Source organism: Melozone crissalis, unplaced genomic scaffold, assembly GCF_028551555.1.
Source record: "Melozone crissalis strain CALT ecotype California unplaced genomic scaffold, PUWL_Pcris_2 ptg000006l_1, whole genome shotgun sequence".
Classification (NCBI taxonomy): Eukaryota; Metazoa; Chordata; class Aves; order Passeriformes; family Passerellidae; genus Melozone; species Melozone crissalis.
The window spans coordinates 22,023,916-22,043,203 of NW_026535784.1; the positions used below are offsets into that span (position 1 = coordinate 22,023,916).

The following is a 19,288-nucleotide window of genomic DNA, read 5'->3' on the forward strand; positions in this document are numbered from 1 at the left end:
GGTGTTCTAGGTCAAACTTTCATGGAAGTCTCATGTCTTTGCTGGGGATGAAGGTGTCCTTTATGTCCACAGAGACTTTGAGTTTATGTTGTCAAAACTGAAGTCACAAAGACTCATTTTGATTAGAATTATTTAAAATACTATATACAGGAAAAATAAGAGATAAATAGAAATTATAAATTTATTCTTTTCTCAATTAAACATTGGACTATTGGGAAATTTTGGCCAGCTCTGGTTTAAAAACACCCCATAAGCTCTCTGTGCTTGTTGGTGCATTTTCTGTAAAACCCTCCAGTTGAGAGCAATACAAACTGTGATGCTATGAGAAACTCAGGGTTGCACTCTATATGCAATTTCAACTCAGGCATAAAACAACAACAGCGGTATTTTATATGTGGCATCACTAATGTTTCACAGCTTCCTTCAACACAAACATTTTAAAAATTAGTGTTCTGATCTTTTCTGTTATTCTGTTTCATTAAGAAACAATCCAAAAGTTGAACAAACTCTTTTATGTCTCCTCCAGAGATTTATCTTTTCATGTCTCTACCATCTATATTCCTTTTGTTCAGACCATAGATCAAGGTTCCAAGCCAGATACTTGTAATAAGTCTATAAAGAAAACAGAAAGAGGTGTGGTGAGTTTATCAGCTTGAACCACACATTTAAGTTTCTGGTGTACATAAAAATTCCAGACTTAAGTCCCTTGACTCTCCCTTCCAAAACATTTCCTGTATAGCTGCGAGGGAAAAAAAAGGAAGAAAAAAAGAAGAAAAAAGAAGAAAAAAAAAAAGAAGAAAAAAGAGACATGAAGAGAGAAAGAGAGAGGGGAAAATTTCTGGAAGGACACACATTAAAAAGCTACAGTAGCAGACTTTATGAGATGCTCAGCAGTAGCATGGCATGTTCAGACTAGCAAAACGTGGTCCCAGGCTGCAGGACTCACCAGCCACATTCGATTGCCAAAGCAGAGAATGAAGCTAAGAAGCAGTGTTCTTCCTGAGATGTATGCCTGTTCTTCATTCCCATCACAAAATGAAGAAAGAATCCTCTTCTGTTTTTCTGGGAGCACACCAGAGTTTCAGCACAGGCCAGCCTGGGGCTCCTGCAAGGTGAGAGCAGCCCCTCCATGGGCAAGGGGCTCCTGCAAGGTGAGAGCAGCCCCTCCATGAGAAAGGGGCTCCTGCAAGGTGAGAGCAGCCCCTCCCCAGGCAAGGGGCTCCAGGCTGCTGCAGGGGACAGCAGCAGGATAGCTCCGTGTCAGCCCCACAAACAGGAATCCAAAACCCCAGGGTGGAAAACTTCATGCTGCACACAAATCCCTTTGTTTTTCCTTCCCTGGCATCTCAAAAATCCTGTACAATAACAGCTTAGCACTAGTCACAGAAAGGCTTGAGGAAGCAACAGAGAGCTGCAAAGATTTATTTTCATTTCCTCCTAAGTAGTGTCTTCTAATTCATCAGATCACTTTCCAAGTCTCTTTAGATCTAAGTGGAAACAACGGCTGCATGCAAAAGAAAGGAACTGAGCAGAGCAAACCATCCACTGTCATTGCATTTTAGGTGTGACAAACACTGAAACTGCCTCTCCACGACATCACTTCAGCATGGGTCACTGGGAATTAATCTATGCTTTTCCTTAAATCCTCAAGCCAGATGAAAGCTGTTGGTTCAATTTGGAGGTGAACTAGGGAATTTAGCAGGCTAAAACTGTCTGTATTGGAGTGAAATTAAAAACTATATTTCCTCAGCCAGGATGAATTTTCAGGGAGCTTATGAGCAGATCAGGAGTTGAATTCAATCACAGTCAACCTTGATAGTAAGTGCTGAGTCCAAAAGTTTCCAGCAGGCCCTCTGATCACTGAGAACTGGAAGGCAGACGAGATACTGCTAAAATGATTTTTGCAGAGGTGGGAGGAAGCAAATGCTGCCGTCTCCAGACACCTGGTCAGGCAGGGGCTGAGGGCAAGCAGAGGGGCTCTGCATGACTGTTGCACTGGTGGTCACAACAAAATGCAGGAGTGACAGGCAGCAGGCTGGCCATTCAGTGGGCATTCACAGCTCTTACATACCCTGCTCACGACAGTCAGACCTCTGACTATTGTGCTAATATTAGGGAGGTCCTGAGCTTAACTCTATCCTGTTCAGCAAAGCCACTGAAGCTTGTGTTTGATCCCTTGCTGAACAGGGAGAGAGTGAAATAAGATCTAAGTAAGCTGCAAGATGATGGAATTTAAAGGAATCAGAGAACAAGGAACTGAGCAAGGAACTCTCCTGCCCAGTTAGAGCTCTGGCAGGCCACGGTTTGTCCTTCTGGCCAGCAGCACTTGCACACCTTCTGAGGCCAGCCCTTCAAGCCCAGACCCACCATGCAGGATGCCCAGTGCTTACATCCCTACATCCCTGCCAATGACAGAGGAGACAGGGCCACTTCTACCCCTCTGACATGGTGGAAATGAGTGGCAGTTAAGGAGAGGTGTTTGTCACTCACTGTCCTGTGCCCTGTCTACACTGAGCACTGGCTCAGACAAGCTAGCCTAGAAGGTTTAATGATCTGGCTGCATTTCCCCTCACACCCATGGGCTGCATAGTTGGAAAGGAAAACCTAAATTGTTTACATAGTGGTACAAATCATTGTGGTTTTCACTTCTCTCTCTCTCTCTTCCTTCTCTAGCTGCTTCAGGAGTGATTTCAGCAGAAACAGTATTCTGTGCAAAGCTCAGCAGAGCTATGGGTAAAGCCCATTGCTCTGAGCTCCTGGCACATTGCTGTGCTCCTGGCACAAAGACCAGAAGCACATGCAAATAATACATCCCTTCTGCTCTGACAGTCATCTTGCTGCTCTCAGTCCAAGGGGTTTGAAACCTGTCAGGATAAGGTTTCATTAAAAGAGCCAAGAAAACAGCAGCCTGGAGAGCAGAGCCTGCATCTCCTCCTAGGTAACAGTGCCAGCCCCATGTGACCTCAGCTTGTTTTGAGTCCAGACAATAAGAATGTTTATTAACTGCTGTCTCTGCTGCTGAACCGAGATGAATCACACAATGGGGCTGGCAAGCAAGTCGTGCCTTTGGCCAAAGCTGCTCCCAGCATCTGAGCACAGGGGCTGGGATTATTTATCCCAGAGACCCCCCTGCCTCAGTCATATCTACCCACTCATAACTGTTTATTTTTCTAGCCCTTAGTTCAGAGAGCAGCAGAGCAGCATGTGTCAATGCAAATACACAGGTAAGGCACTACAAGTAATTAACTTGTGGATGACCTTTCATTTGCTTTAACACTTCCAGGATTCATTTTAAATTTTTTTCCAGTCATACACACAGATGCCAATGAAGTGGACACCAATATGCTTGTCTAGCTGTATAACAAGAAACCCCTCTGGCTTCTCACTTGTCTGTCAAATCCAGAAGTCTGTTTCCACTGGGAGAAGATACAGAGAATTTTCAAACGTGTTTTAAAACCAATGCCAGCCCCCAGCTCCTCTGGTTTGCTGCTGCCATTTTAAATTATTTGCCTCTTAATTCTGTGCCCCAAGCTCAGAAGCTAATCCTGTGCCATCATGTGTATGACAGACCTGGGAGGTAAGGAAATCTCAGCTCTCCTACCTAAAAATCAGCAGATATTTGTCACTGATTGGCTGCATCTGAACATGCTTGCAGCATGCAGTGCTCTTCAGGCACTGTTACTCTCTCAGCTGAAGCCAGTATTTATCACAATTCTACAGGCATTTGTAGTGTTAAGTCCCTAATAAATATTTATTGAGAAAATTACTAACAGAACACTTTCTTGATGAATATTTACTAGAGACTTTCAGTCAGTAAGCACACCAAGGAAAAAAAATCCTTTAAAAATCTGTAACTGAAAAAAAATTAGAAAAACAAGACAAGATAAAAATTAATCAAACAGCTGGCAAAAAGGAGTACAAAACTTAAGCACATGCCAGCAAGAGGAGAAGTACACAGCAAAGCATTTGACAGAATAAAAGAAGATGTGTGAGCTAAAGTGGAACTGATTCCCTTCTCAGTCCAGATTTCATTCAGAACTAGACTGGGATTTGTAACAAAAGCTACAGATAAAACTGATTTCCTTTGAATAAAATCCCATTCTCTTGCACCTTCACTTGAAAATACTGCAAAGCCAGCACTAGGTTTGTCTCATTTACCACATCAGACTGAAAGGCTGAGCTCAGATGTAGTTAGGATCAAGTTCTGCTAAGGTAACTTAGCATTTTCAAGTATAAATAATATACTGTTAGCACAGTATATTATTGCATCTTTTTTGCCCTTTGTAGCAATGTGGCATTAATAAGAAAGCAAAGATGTTAAATTGTCTTTGCAATATTACACTAAATTAGTTAATCAGGAAGAGTTAATTTGCCCAGATTATATTTATACAATAAGGATAAATGAAAAAAAAAATTGAATATTCATCAACAGCTTTCATTTCCCTTGTGACATATTTACCTTTAGCAACACAAATTATTTTCTACAGCTGTTTTTACAGCTGTTAACTGTACTTAGTAGTTGAGAACCTGAATTTCTTTCTAGTCATAGGTCACAGACAGTAAGGGTTCATTGAGTCTCTGCATCTTTCCCAAGGCAGGATCACCAGTAAGTATGAGCATATCCATGAATTTAGCCTGTGGTTTGATGCTCTGGCAGAGCACTGATAACATAGGGAAAATGACCCATCTGCATTCTGGAGCAGGGCAGCAGCCTGGCATTTTCAAGCCTAATGGTTCCTTTTCACAGCAGGTGATACCCCTGGGACACAGCCACTTTCTTTAGCTCCCATACAAGGAAGAGGTACCCACTGAAGATAATGCCCAGTGGAGAAGGTGCTTCTGCTACTCAGTAACATCATTCTCATAGTCCATGACAAATGTGGGTCCTGCTCCTGTTCATGATTTCATGTATAGACTGGAACATCGGCCACCCCAGAGAACAGGACCTATGTCCTAAAATTCCTTCTGTTTCTGTGATTATGTTTACTTAACAGGTACCAACATTAAAATACTTTTCATTCAGAGTCCCAGAGGGTGTAGGAAAAGCCCACTAATGGCATCCATTTCCATGGAGTGTGCAAAGCAGCATAGAAATGGTCTGTGTTTCCTTGAGGGAACTTTGATTCTTCCCAATTGTGAGCTATAAATGTTGTTATTACTTTTCTCATTGTCTGCCTAGTCTATTTAGAGCTTTCCTTCTTCAGCTGATATCCCTGAGACAGCTAACTGCCCTCCATTACTTTTATCAGCCTTGGTCTTTCTCCTTTGGCAGGCAGTTAGTGCCTGAACTCTCATACCTTGTATTTGAGTCTGAAAGTTTCAAAAAGGATCTCAGGGAGAAACTTTTACATTTGAACCCATGCCTGAATGCAATCCGTCTACTCCAGGAAAATCCTGATCATTCTGCAAGCAAATATATTCTGGCAGATTTCTAAATAAATATAAAATATACAGAAGACAGAGACAGGTATGTCCTTTCAGGATTTTTGTACAGAGTCAGATAATAATCTGCTACTCTTAGGGCCTGAATTCTGCCCCTGCCAAGCCCTGTGATTGTAGCATGGACCAGTGCCCTTTGACAAAGAAATTATTAAGGACTCATTCCTGAGAGTTTTAACTTATCTTCCCTGCTCTCATTTTAACCATAACTTACTTATAATCTTAACTAAAGGTGTATTTACTTTTCATTAAGCTATATTGAAAATCAAAATAATTCAAGTGATAATTACGAGCTTTAGGTAGTTTTCTCCTTTACAAACTTCCTTAGATAATGATAGTTTCTCAAAAATCCAAATGCCAGTTCATATAGCAAACAGCTTGCCCAGACTTAGCCTTCAAAGCACATTACCAATCTGAGATCAATACCATATCATAAAGCTACTTTTATTCCCAGGGTGAAACTCCAAACTGTCTCAGATTCCAAGTTGACTGCATTGGCAAGATACTGGCTAGCTGTGTTTGGTGAAAACTCAGCAAATAATATAGCTGAATGATGAATAAATCATGTATCTTAGTATCATGGCCCTCAGACATGTGGAAGTCACACCTTGAAGTCTATGGATTCCTGTGCATTAATTATGAATGAAGATCTATGCAAATATAACAGTGTTTATAACAGTGTTTATCCCAGAAGCATGGCACCAGTCCTGAACAGGAGCTCTCAACTTATCACAGACTCCTGCTTTCTATCAGCCAGTGGAAACTCTCACATTTTATAATTTGAAAGCCAAGGGCACATATTCATCCCTTGAATGGGGGGAATTGCATTTCAGTGTAAGTTTCCCACATCTCTAAGTGTGCTTTTTTTGTGCTCTGTGATTTATGTTTTCTTGGCCACAGCATCTCTGTATATTCTGCCAGTGATCAAAACCAGTAGACACATACTGGCATTTTAAACTTCAAAATGCAGCAATCTGATGGCCTTCTTGGTTTACTTGCCCACAAATTACAGAGATGTATGGCTTTAGCCCATTGTGTAGATTAGTTGAATCAAAGAATGTTTTGACAGCTAAGGTGTCTAGACCCACTAGTACCAACCAACTAAATACAGATCATTATGTCTAGATTTTAAAATCCTCACCTGTACTGGCTTTAAGCATTTTAATACAAGTCTAAAAGACAGTGGCCTGTAATTCTACTTTCAGGGTTGTCTTTGAGCTAAATTCACATTGAATCCTGTCTCAGAGATTACCAAGAAACCTAACTGTAGCTACTTCGCTCACAAGGTTTTTGAGCTTCATTAGCAAACAAAAATATTTGTTGGAAAGAAAAGTCTGAACAAAGCAACCAGCAAAAAGTATCTGAGTAACTGAATCATTTCCCTATTCTCCCTTATAAATGAAAAAAATCACTACAATATAGATGGATAAGTCTAGTAAGTCTGGAGTTGCAGTGAAATCTGCTGTGGGCTGGGCAGTAAATGATGCTGATTTTTGCCCCTCATGCAGACAAATTCCTTTGAATAATATGATTCAAAGGTGAAAATCTCCAAAGCAGAGCTTTGCTGTCCCACACCCTACAAGTATTTCATGAAGCTCTATCAGACATTATGGTCCACAGTGGCCCACACAAGTCCAGCTTTGTGACATGGAAATTTGAGCTTTTGTGTGACCTCTCCAGCTTTTCCTATATGGTTCAGCCAGCCAAGCCTTGATCCTCCTTCTCTGCTTTTGCACACCATCTTTCCAGGCTTTCTCTCCATTCTCCATATACTAAAACCTAGTAAGTTTTGTTATAAGTGATGTCTCACAGAAGCCTATAAACTGTCTGGATAGGTCTCCTTTAACAGGCAAGAAACAAAAAGCAGTTACATTTACAGACAACTCTCTTGCATGACCTGGACTTTTGTGAAAAAGTTTTTTTATTTAACTTAGTGAAAACCTCTTTGTATGACACTCATCAAACCAACTCTAGATCCAGGAGCATAAATAATTTATGCCCACTCTTATTCTGGATCCTCTGAGATTCTCTTTCCCTCAAGTAGATCTTCAGCAGGGAGGACAATACAGCTCAACAGCTGAGACATCCATGCTCAGGAAGAAAAAATCTGGCACTCTGGAGATACCTGTCTCCATCAGTTATACCAGGAACCCACGCAAATAGTTTCATCTATTTACCTAATTTTCAGATGAATAAAGTTAGGTAAGTTGAACTCCACCCTTCAAGATGGAATAAGTGTCAGTGTCACCGGGCTGAGAACAAGTATTTGCCACAGAAAGCCAACAAGCAAACACAAACGTCGGGAATTGTCGAAGTTCAAAGCCTACAAAGGCAAAAATCAGCTGTTCCAGACAGCTAACGCGAGCAGAGGCTGCGAGGTGGGAGCCGCGCAGCGCTGCTGTTGGGAGGATGCCGGGAGGATGCTGTGAGGATGCTGTGAGGGTGCTGTGAGGATGCCGGGAGGATGCTGTGAGGATGCCGTGAGGATGCTGTGAGGATGCTGGAGGGATGCTCGGGGCACTGCAGGCAGCAGGAGCCGGAGCCCAGCGCAGGGCGGGCGGGTTTCGGGAACCGAAGAGTGCTGGTGCCACCTAGAGGGAGTTACTCGCCTAAAAATGGGGAAATCGGCGCCGCACATGGTGTCACACCATCAGCCACAATTGTACAGCACTGGGGAAAAAACCCAGAAAGAAGGACTCTCTCTTACTGCTGTGCAAACTATTTACACAATAGGAGCGGTAGCAGCGTAGAACTTTCATCTTCATCTCAGTTTAGCTTGAAATTATAAATGCAGACAGTATATTTAAGACAACCAACTACTGATTCCTCTTCCCTTCAAACAATTTCCCAGCCACACAGCTGTACTCCTTCCCTTCTTCCTGCAATTATCTGAACTGTGAGGAAATAGCCAACAAGCTGACCACACTGGAGGCTGGATCCCACTTTCCTGTAGGGACAGCCATGGCTGGAGCCAGCTGGCATGGAGGGTGGCTTGGGTGTCCAGGAAACACTGACTATGTGCTCAAGAAAGCCTCAGGGATGCAACTCCACAGCCCTCTGCAGACCACCAGCTTTTCCAAATGATCATCTGGAGTCTGGCATCTCCCTGTGTAACTTAAATTTGCTCTGCATTATAGCAGGAAAAGGGCCAGCACCCACAAGCAAAGGAAGGATTCAAGCATAAACATAAATCGCTGTAATTCTTTCATCATTGAATCTGCCACCCACACCTGTAGGTTTTACCATTATAACAGCAGTGACAATAACTTGCAGGGACACTGTGGAGCTGGGGGAAGTGTTGTTGATGGATGGACTCTGCGACCCTTTCATAGTAGGTTAAAGTAATTTCTGAGTAAGTGTTGACCAAAACATTGTACCAGAGCACTTTCCTTTAAGCTTCTGCACATGATCACTGCCATGGGTTAGTCCATGGGCACAGCATTCATGCTGTGGATTTTATTTGCCCCAGAGGAAATCCCACGTGGCATCCGTGCTGAAGGTGATTGTTAAGATATTAAAAGAGACCTGTTCTACCTGTTACAGCTGCAGTTTTCTCAAACACTAATTCTCTCCCTTCCCACCTATGTGTTCTGGTAGAGTACAGAACAAGTGTGGGGCCATGCCTACTAAACCCTCTTTGTCTGGCTTTGCTGCTCGTGACACTGCAGGCAACACATCACAGCTACCAACACCGCTTGCCATGTGGAAATAGTGCCTCATACACTTGTACTTACACCTAGAAGATTCCAGGTCTTCATTCCTTAAAGCTTAGCTCATGAAAGAGGTATTTGATATTAAATATTTGGTAGTTCACAGACCTCCATGAGAGCTGTACCTCCAAGGAGCTGGGTTAGACAAATTTGGAAGATTATTGAAGTGCCAAAAAGTTGAGTACGTGTCACCCTAAATGGGAACATGACGAGATGCACTGCATGTCTTTGGGTATGTGGGACTGTCCTGCTGGAGCCCTGCTGTCATACACCAGATTATTCCCCAGCAGCACACCTGCAGGCACTCTGGCTTCACTGTCTCATGGGGGCACTGTAACAGCCACATTCCTTGTCCTTCTCTTAAAACACATCCCCAAACTCTACAGAAAAATGTATCTGGAGTGCCATGGAAGACAAGGATCCACTCAGACTGTTGCACAGCCATGCCATACACCCAGCCAGGAGTCTTTAGACCATGATTTCATGAAAATAGCAACTGCACTGGCCAACAAAATTGTTGAGCAAAGCTATTTCAAGTTTTAGAAGGTTGCTGCTCAGACAAGGAAGGACTTGCTTTATAGGCCACACCATTGCTGCCCCTTGTCTTACCTGTCTTGTGGAAGCTTTAAAAGGAGCAGACTGCAGAGACAAAGCTGTGACATGTCTCCTTTTTGTTTCAGAAAGAAAATGAAGCTGAAAAGAAAGAGGTACATCTGCTGTGTTTCAGAGAGACACACTGCAAGAGTGGACAATGTCCAGCTGAGGGGAATGTGCAGCACAGGAGCACAGGGTGCCTTAAGTCAGGACCTGCAGAAGGACATTGCAGCTGTGACCTGCAGGCTGTCACAGGCAGCTCCCGTGCCATCACTGCTTGCACAGCAGGCATGGCTGCTCCCTGCTTGCACATGCCTTGCTCTGCTGGGGCCAGTCACCTCAGCAGCACTCTGGAAATGTGGCTGTGTGGAATGCAGAGATAAGCATGGCAAGGCAGCTGCTGGCTGAGCTCCCCAGCTGCAGGGCTGGGAAGCAGGGATAGTGACACTCCTACCTCCTGCCCAGCACAGCCTGGGCATGCTCTCCTTCCCCCTGCTCTCACCAGCTGGGGAATTACCCACATACAGTCAGCTCCTTCCTCTCACTCCCCAAAGATTTACACCCACCTGGCTGATATATTCATCTCCTGCTAATTAACAAAACCATTTGGCCATGAAATCCTTGAACCAGATTTAGGATTCAGTTATATGGAATTGACAAGAGAATTAGACTGAACACCAAGCATTGTCATAAATGATATTGAATTAAACACATTTATTATAACCTGTCATGCAGATAGAACCAGAGAGCTACCAACACATTTTAGCAGGAAATGTGAAATTCAATTATTTTTTCCCAAAGCAATGTCACTGACGTCATGAGTGTTTCAGCAGTGCATGTGCTGCTTTGAAGGATTCACTGATCGGATTGATTAATGCAGTCATATCTCAAAATAATCTAGGCAGGATTTATACCTCTGCTTAGTAAAAGTGCACTGGTAAAATATAAAATGTGCACCTCAATGTCCTTCTTCTACTAAAGGGCCCAGAAATTAACCCAGCGCTCAAGGTGTGGCCTCAGCAGTGCTGAGCACAGGGGGACAATTCCTGCCCTGGTCCTGCTGGCCACACTATTTCTGATAAAGGCCAGGATGCCATTGGCCTTCTTGGTCACCTGGGCACATCTGGCTCATGTTCAGCTGCTGTCACCAGCACCCCCAGGTCCTTTTCTGCTGGGCAGCTTTCCTGACACTCTTCCCCCAGCCTGTAGCACTGCACGGGGTTGTTGTGACCCAGGTGCTGGACCCAGCACTTGCCTTGTTGAACCTCACACTACTGGTCTTAGCCCATGGATCCAGCCTGTCCAGACCCCTCTGCAGAGCCTTCCTGCTCTCCAGCAGATCAACTCTATCGCCCATTTGGCGTTATCCATGAATTTACTGGGGGTACACCTGACTCCCTCATACAGATCAACAATAACGATATTAAACAGGACTCAATACTGAGCCTTGGGAGGCACCACTGCCAGCTGGATGCAGTACCATTCACCACCACTCTCTGGGCCCGCCCACCCAGCCAGTACCAGCGAGGGGTACAGCTGTCCAAGCCGCGGGCTGCCAGCTTTTCCAGCAGACTACGGCGGGGAACGGCGTCCAAGGCTGTCAGACAACACGGCCCGGCGCTGCTCTGGGCGCGGGGGCAGGCACAGCGGGCAGCGCCCAGGCTCCGCAGCGCCGCTCGGGCTCCAGGGACCCGCTTTTCCCGAGAACGGGAAGCGGAAGGGACAGCGCCGCTGTCGGGGCGGGGCAAAGCAGGGCGGAACGGGCCGGGGCAGGGGCCGGGCCGGGTCGGGGCGGAGCGGGTCCGGGGCGATGCTGGCGGCGCTGGCCGCCGCCTGGTCCCTGCTGGCCGCCGCCTTCCTGGCGGCGCTGCTGCTGCTCCGGCGGGCCCCGGCGCCGCGGCCCGGCCGCGGTGGCCTGGTGATCGCCGGCCTCTTCCAGGACCTCATTCGCTACGGGAAGACGAAGCGCGGATGCGGGCAGCTCCCGGGCTGGCTGCGGCTCCTGCAGGTGCCCAAGAGGTGAGGCCCGTCGTGCCGCCGTGGCGGCGCGCAGCGATGGCCGCGTCTCCGGTACTGGGTGCGCGTCTCGGGTGCCGGGTGCGCGTCTCGGGTACCGAGTGTATGTCTCGGGTACCGGGTGCGTGTCTCCGGTACCAGGTATGTGTCTCGGGTACCGGCTGTGTGTCTCGGGTACCGGGTGTGTATCTCCGGTACTGGGTGCGTGTCTCGGGTAACCGGGTGTGTATCTCCGGTACCGGGTGCGTGTCTCGGGTACCGGCTGTGTGTCTCGGGTACCGCAGCCGGAGATCGCGGCAGTGAATAAGCAGCACACGCCGAGGTTTTATAGAGTTGGGCTCAGCTTTGTTGCGAAGTGTTACTCTGGTTCTGCAGATGGGGAACCGAGGAGCATAGAGACTGCGAGCGGTCATCCAGAATCCGTGTGTTCCAAATCGGAGCAAAAACCGAATCCCTTGAATCCCAGTCGCATGCCAGGTTTCCAAAACAAATCTCCCTGCAAGACTCAGGTCAGGCACCTGGGAACGTGGAATCCTGAGTAATTGTTACTCTACAAATATGCTGCAGGTTGATTGTCTTACACCAGTTTGCAGTCATTGCCTTCTCCCTTCAAGGTTTCTTTTTGAAATGTGGCCAATACCAGCATGGCAACACAACAATCTAGAGCTTGCATGAACAGTCTCTGATAAGGCAAAAGAACCACTGCATTATCCAAATTCACCTTAACAGATGTTTGATGAAAGAAATTAAGTATATGTATATGTTTAGATGTGTAATTAAATGAATGAAATTAAATAGATGTTTAGTGAAATTATGGAAGGAGGCAGTCGCCCCTCCACCCCCCTTTACAGCTTTTTATATGGTTTTATATATTATGGGATTTCTTATTTTTTTAATCAGCTGAGATTCATGACTAGAACTAGTCTTTGACTTGAACGTAGGCCAGACAGGTTCTTGCAAGGCCAGCAGGACAGGACTGGGAGGCTACTTAGCCTGAAGAGCTGATCTCCCCCCTATTGTAACAATCTCTGACACATTTTGTATACAAAGCTTTCAAATGAAAAGTTAAAAAAAGTTTTGTGACCCAGCAATTATTCATGGAAAGGTTGTAATCGGTTATCAGGCTTCATGACACAGAATATACCCAAAGATGTGTTTAAAATGTGCAGTACCCTGAGTGAAAATAAGGATTCATAAAGGCTTTGTCCTAATCACTATGTACTGTAGCTTCTTGTCTGAGTTGACCTTTCTCCAACAGAAGTTTCCCAACACCCCTGCTTAGGGAGATTGGTGTCTGAAGAATGTGGTTTTTCAGAGAATTGGTCTCAAGGTCTCAATATATGCAAAGCAATTCTGTTAGTTAATCATAATAATGTCAGCGAATCCATAACACTTCTACCTGAAGGAATAGAGAATATCTTGAAGGTAGCCATCTAGGTGTTTTCTATTCTTTTCAACTGTGTCTTGTTTCCAAACAAGCATTGTGTTTTCACTAGCCTGGGCTTGTTTTTAACTTTGCCGTTCTGTCTTGTAAAATGTTGTGTTGCATTTCAGGTTGGTTTGGCAAATAGAGAAAATTCCTCTCGTTGAGGAGGGATGGCACGGGCGCAGTGCTGGTTTGAAGTGTAGGTCAGATACACCCCCACTGTAATTGGGATTGCTGAAAGCTCGAAGGGTGTGTCTCTTTTAAGTTGTCAGGGCTTGTCTGCGTGCTGGTGGCAAAAATCAATGTGTGGAGAAAGTTTCCTGGCAAGTGACAAGATATGAGTCAACTGAGTAATAGGACTTCAGGGAAAGAGCTTGAAACTTGGAGGTGATGGTGTGTTTTTATCAATGTACAAATTCTGTTTGTCTTAGAAAGTGAGGGAGGGGGCTTAAATTTTAGTTCTGCTGTTGTGAATCAGCAGAGAGAATGTTGCAGTTTCTGCTTTGTAGCAGAAGGAACTGAGGAGAAGTCATAATCTACAGGGAAAGGCAGCTGCCAATGGACAAGGTGCTCTGGAGCACACAGGGATGCTCGCTAGTGCTGTGATTCTGACTTGATCTCTTTTGTTCTCTTGAGAGATACCTGAGCTGCTCTGGGGAGGGTCACTGGTTTCTCTAAGCAGGGGTGTTGTAGCCCTTCACTGCCCTAAGAGAAGAGTTTGCATGTTCAACAGAAATGTGGTCTTCACTTGACTATACAGGTGCAGCCTAGTTTTGTACCTATAGTTACATTGTCAAATCAAGGCCATCAGAGTCTTCCCATGGGACTTATTTTATCTCTTTGCAGATGTTTCCAGAAGTCTTGATTTTTCTTCACTGCCAGAAGGATTTCTAATTTTAAAAGCAAAAGGAAATACTGGATCATCTAGTTTGAGCTGGATATTGTAAACAGCTATAGGCTGTTTAACTCAGCCCAGTTACCTGCCTTGACTGTCATGTCTTGCATTTTGGTAATGCACAATATGCTTTTATACGTGCATTACAGGGTTGGGAGATCCTTTGTTTTCTTAAAAAAACAAATGCGTGGCCTTGCCTTGTAATCACCCAGCAGCGTTGATGGTCACTGCTTTTTTTCTATATGATTGTTGCAGACCTTGAATTTGCAGAAGGACAAGATATTTTAATGTTGAGCAGGGTAATTACTTCTGGGTTTCTTTGATGAATTTTAACATGTCATGTAATACACCCACTGGAACTGAGAAAAGCGGGAGTGCTGTGAGGTGCAGCAGCTTGGAAATAAGCAGAAAACTAATCTGAATGTGCTTTGAGTGGTGTAAATTATAAAGCAAATGTACATCACGGTCAGTTGTAAGCCTTGAGGAGTACTTTTGCAATGTGTGGATTACACCGTCTCCTCTTTAGTGCAGCTGTGGTTAGTAAGCTAAGCTAAGTTAAGATATAGGCAGCATTTTACTGGGTTAAAATGTGGTTATTCCTGCTTGGTACCACTGAAGTCCTGAGTTTTCTACTTGGACATTTGTTGTGGGCACCAAAATGGAATGTACTCCCCATCAGACAAGCATGTCCTGCAGCTACATTTCCAAGGAATTATGAGAACATTAATGAAAACCCTTTTTTGTTCCCACAGGTGGTTTACTCACTTTTATGTGGTTTCTGTGCTCTGGAATGGTTTCCTGCTGATCTCTCTTTTCCGAGCTGAGTTCCTTGGAGAGTCACTCCCATCATGGATTCAGGACATGCACCATGCTCTTGGCAGAGATTCTCAGAGCAAGGACACAGGCAAGTATTCCAGAAATTATAATGTAGCCATATAAATAAAAAACTTGGATACTGAATTTGTATCCAAGTACTACTTCATTGGTTGCTTTTCAGCTATGCTCCAAATTACTTTCCTGGTACACCAAGTGCCTTTGTCATTATTGAAGATAGAAATATTTATAGATATGCTGGCTTTCAGCAGTCCTTTTAACAGAAAACGCCATTAGCACCTCCTGGAAGAAATCTTGCTCTGATCAGCAGTGCCTCACCTATACAAATATTTTTCCCAGTTAATTTAAAATGAGGGTAAAATTCTGCTGTGGGAAGAGGGAACATCAGTCTTTTTTAAGCACTGTCAGGGTTAAATTGTTCCTGTCTGTTTCAAAGTTGCTGGTTTCTGTCTGTAAGCAGATAGTGAGCACTTCTCTGCACTCCTGGTTCTCTTGCTCCTTTGGCTGCATAGCTGTCGAAGGCTTGCAGAATGCCTCTGGACCAGCGTGTTTTCCAGTGGTGTCATTCATATCGTGCAGTACTGCTTTGGACTTGGTTACTACATTGCTGTTGGCTCAACTGTGCTGTGTCAAGTGCCTACTAATGTCAGGAATGGTAAGTGCCTGCTTAGTTATCATCAAAGATGCAGTTTTGCTCTCATTTGTTTCCATTGTGGCAAATGGTTTCATAGAGAGCTGCTTGTTTGAGAAGTGTGTTAACTGATGAGACATAAAAGTACTTCTGGCATAGTTCAAAGTAATTACATTTCAGTATATCATACAATCAGCCAGCATTATGCACAAACACAGGCAGGGACACACTTTCATGGTTAATTGCTGAAAGGATATAGGTCGTACACTTTGTGAAGGACAGTAATAGGTACCAGTTCTCAAATGCCACTACATAACTTCAGTTCTCAAACTAAAGAGGAGGTTTTTTTGTTATAATCTTTCCTGCAAACTGAGTCTGCAAAGCTGTCTTGGCCACCTCCTTTTTTTTCCATGGAGAACTTGCCACTGCTCTGCCTTGACTCAGGCAGTGTCTTCTTTCCCTTGGTACTGCAATGTTTCCATTAATACATGAGAAATTTGTATTATATGACTTGTTTCTGCCAACACATTCCATTGGGTCTCACAACTGAGCTGCTAAATCCCCTGCACAGCCGAACCATCAGCTGGCTGTAGCACTCCTCCTGTGATTAATTTTTGTGAGGCAGTCATTGCCAAGTTTGGTGAAGTTTTTAAGCACTTTGAACCACGTTGGGCAGAGGGTGGTGGGTACATGTGTGTGTATGTATGTGTGTCACTGTGAGGGAGACAACTGTGTTGACCTGAGCTATGACAACATGTTTAATTAGGATAATAATAGTTACAATCAGTGTTGAATATTAAGGTCTTAGGCTACCAATTATGTGTCGTTTCACATCACACTGTATTTCAAGATGCTGGATTAATAACTAGGTATTTTATTAGAGAGCAGTCAAGGGAAATGACCTACTACCTGGGCACTCAAATGATACAGGGTTTCAAAGCCTCTTTCAAGGAATTAGAGGCTCCCTACTAGAATTTTGTAAGACAGTAACATTTGAGAAAATGTTATATAGTGTTTTGAGATGTTATATATATTATATATATATATTGTTTGAGAGATTGTGTATGTTATATATGTTATAACACTATATGTTTATAACACTATATGTTATATAGTGTTTTGAGATGATGCTTGGGAAGTTACTTCATGGCCATATATTAATAAAACATGTTTCATTCAGGAAAAAAGCTCTCTGGGCAGATCTGCTGGTATCACATCATAGGAGTTATGATGTACATTTGGGCCTCTCTTCACCAACACAGATGCCTTGCAATTCTAGCTAATCTTAGAAAAAGCAGATCAGGTAAGATGTTTCATTTCTGTCAAATATTTACTTGGGTTTTTTTTTTTTTCTGGTTGTTTCAATAGGCTTCTGTAGCTTCTAATACCTTAAAAACAAGTGTTTCTCAGTTCCTGTAGTATGTAGAATAAATGAGGCTGTTTGGATGGCTGAAGTGGGGGGACAGGGTGTGGTATGTCTGTATATATAGTTCTGAAAAACGTAAAATGAAGCTAACAACTTAAGGATAGACGTGGTTTCCATACTCTGTTTGCACAGCCAGAGGTGGCATCTTGTTTCATTAAGTGCAAAGCTGTCAGATCAGATGGAGGTGGATGATGATGAGTAATCAGCACATTGTTCTGTAATTGTGAGAAGATTATGATGATGAATAAGTATATTGTTCTGTAATTGTGAGAAGAAGAGTTTGTTTAATGCATCTTCCCAGTTAATTTCTTTCTGTTTGCTTGCAGGAAAGGTGGTAAGTCTGAGCCACAGTGTACCTTTTGGAGACTGGTTTGAGAGCGTCTCTTGCCCTCATTATTTTGCAGAGCTCCTCATATATGTTTCTATGGCCATCACACTTGGAATGCACAATGTGACATGGTGGTGTGTAGTGATGTATGTTCTTTTTAACCAGGCATTGGCTGCTGTTTTGTGTCATGAGTTTTATCAGAAAAACTTCAGCTCATACCCAAAGCATCGAAAAGCATTTATACCACTTGTTTTTTAGATGATTTTTTCTTAAGTATTTTCATGCAAACTGGGAATATAAGAGATTAATGGCTTATTAAAACCAAGGTAAAGTCACACACTTTCTCTAATTCTACCTCAAAAGCCCATAATTTTAATGATAATCTCTTCCAAGTGACCAATTTCTGAGGAAATGTAAGGTCTCTGCATATCATGCAAGCTAAAAAAGGTTTACTAAAGACCTTAATTCAAAGTGGAGAGATGCTAATTGTGTCTTTTCTCTTTTATAGTTATATCTTATGCATAAAACACTTGCTGTTGTGCAGCAAGTCCAAATTCATATTTGTGAAAACTATTGAAAGGGGGGAATCATTTGAACTACTGTATTTTATGTCTTGACTAATATTTAAGCATATTTATTTCCAAGTCTCTTTTCTTTGAATCACTTCAGAGGGAGGCAAATTGTGTATCTTTCTGTGCTTCCCTGGTGACAATGAAAACCAGCCACTGCTTTACAACTGGAAGCACAAAAAGCAATGGAGAAAGCTGTGGTGGAGGAGTGACTCATGCTCAGCAGTGGAGATAAACAGACCCATTTGCTGCATTATCTCTTCTGCACCAAAATGGTTTTGTTCATTGATGAAGACTGCTTTGTCCCTAAACTGGGAAAATAGTGGAAGGTCCTCTGACTAAAAAGACAGTAGAAGAAAAATTGCAGAAAATTAATGTTCTTTGTTGTGGTTCTGTTGTCTTTATAGTGGGTTTTTGGAGTCCCTTGTGTGTTAGGGGGGACAGCTGTGCAGGATGACCATAACCACAACTACACTGGTTTCTAAACAGATATAATGAACTGCCAGGGCAGAGCACATGCAGAAAACAGTACCTAACAAACATTGCAAAGAAATTCTTTACTGGGGAGATAATGTAACTTAGCACAGGGACGTTTTTTGCACTTAACTATTGAATATTTTGGTCCTTCTCATGACAATGGTGTGAATGATCCCTTTGTGTGATGAACTGATATGGGTGCTGGTGTTTCAGCATGTTGTCTACTTACATGCACACCTTATTTTGTACATAAGAAGTATTTTTATACAATGAAGTATATCTTATCAATTAAAAGTTTATTATACTCTGTTTCTATTTTGAATGGTTTTTCAAAATTGAGCTTACGTATTTGAAAAACATGAGCAATCGCTTTATTGCTCCTCAGGAAGCACATTCCTGTCCTTGCTCTGTGGAGAGCATTGGGACACACAGCTGTCCTGGGAGAGCATCACCTGGAGTGCTGTGTTGGGTTCTGGGCTCCTCAGTTCAGGAGAGACATGGAGCTCCTGGAGCAGGTCCAGCAAGGGCGAGAGATGGTTATGGGGTTGGAGCATCTCTCTTACACAAGGAAAGGTGGAGGAAGCTGGGCCTGTTCATCCTCAAGAAGAGTCTGCGAGGGGAACTCATCAATGTCTGCAAGTATCTAGAGGTGGGCGTGGTGCCAAGAGGATGCATTCAGGCTCCCTTTGGTGGTGCCAGCCAACGGGACAAGAGGCAATGGGCAGAAACTGATACACACGAAGTTCCACCTGAATATGAGGAGGAACTTCTTTTCTGTGCAGGTGACTGAGCACTGGAACAGATTTCCCAGAGAAGCTGTAGAGTCTTCCTCACTGGAGCTGTTCAGGACACAGCCCTGAGCCATGCGCTCCGGGCAGGCCGTGCCCGAGCAGGGGGATGGATGGGATGGCCGTGCCAGAGCAGGGAGCAGGGGCTGGACGGG

General features: G+C 43.8%; 1 protein-coding gene across 1 annotated transcript; it reads left to right on the plus strand.

Moving 5' to 3' along the window:
• Positions 1–11,214: 11,214 nt before the first annotated feature.
• Positions 11,215–18,623, plus strand: SRD5A3 (steroid 5 alpha-reductase 3). The gene is given in 7 exon segments (XM_054296053.1): positions 11,215–11,434; positions 11,437–11,533; positions 11,535–11,762; positions 14,833–14,984; positions 15,375–15,569; positions 16,726–16,848; positions 17,298–18,623. Coding segments are annotated over 7 exon segments (1,275 nt in total). The 3' UTR covers positions 17,558–18,623.
• The last annotated feature ends 665 nt before the right edge of the window (positions 18,624–19,288 follow it).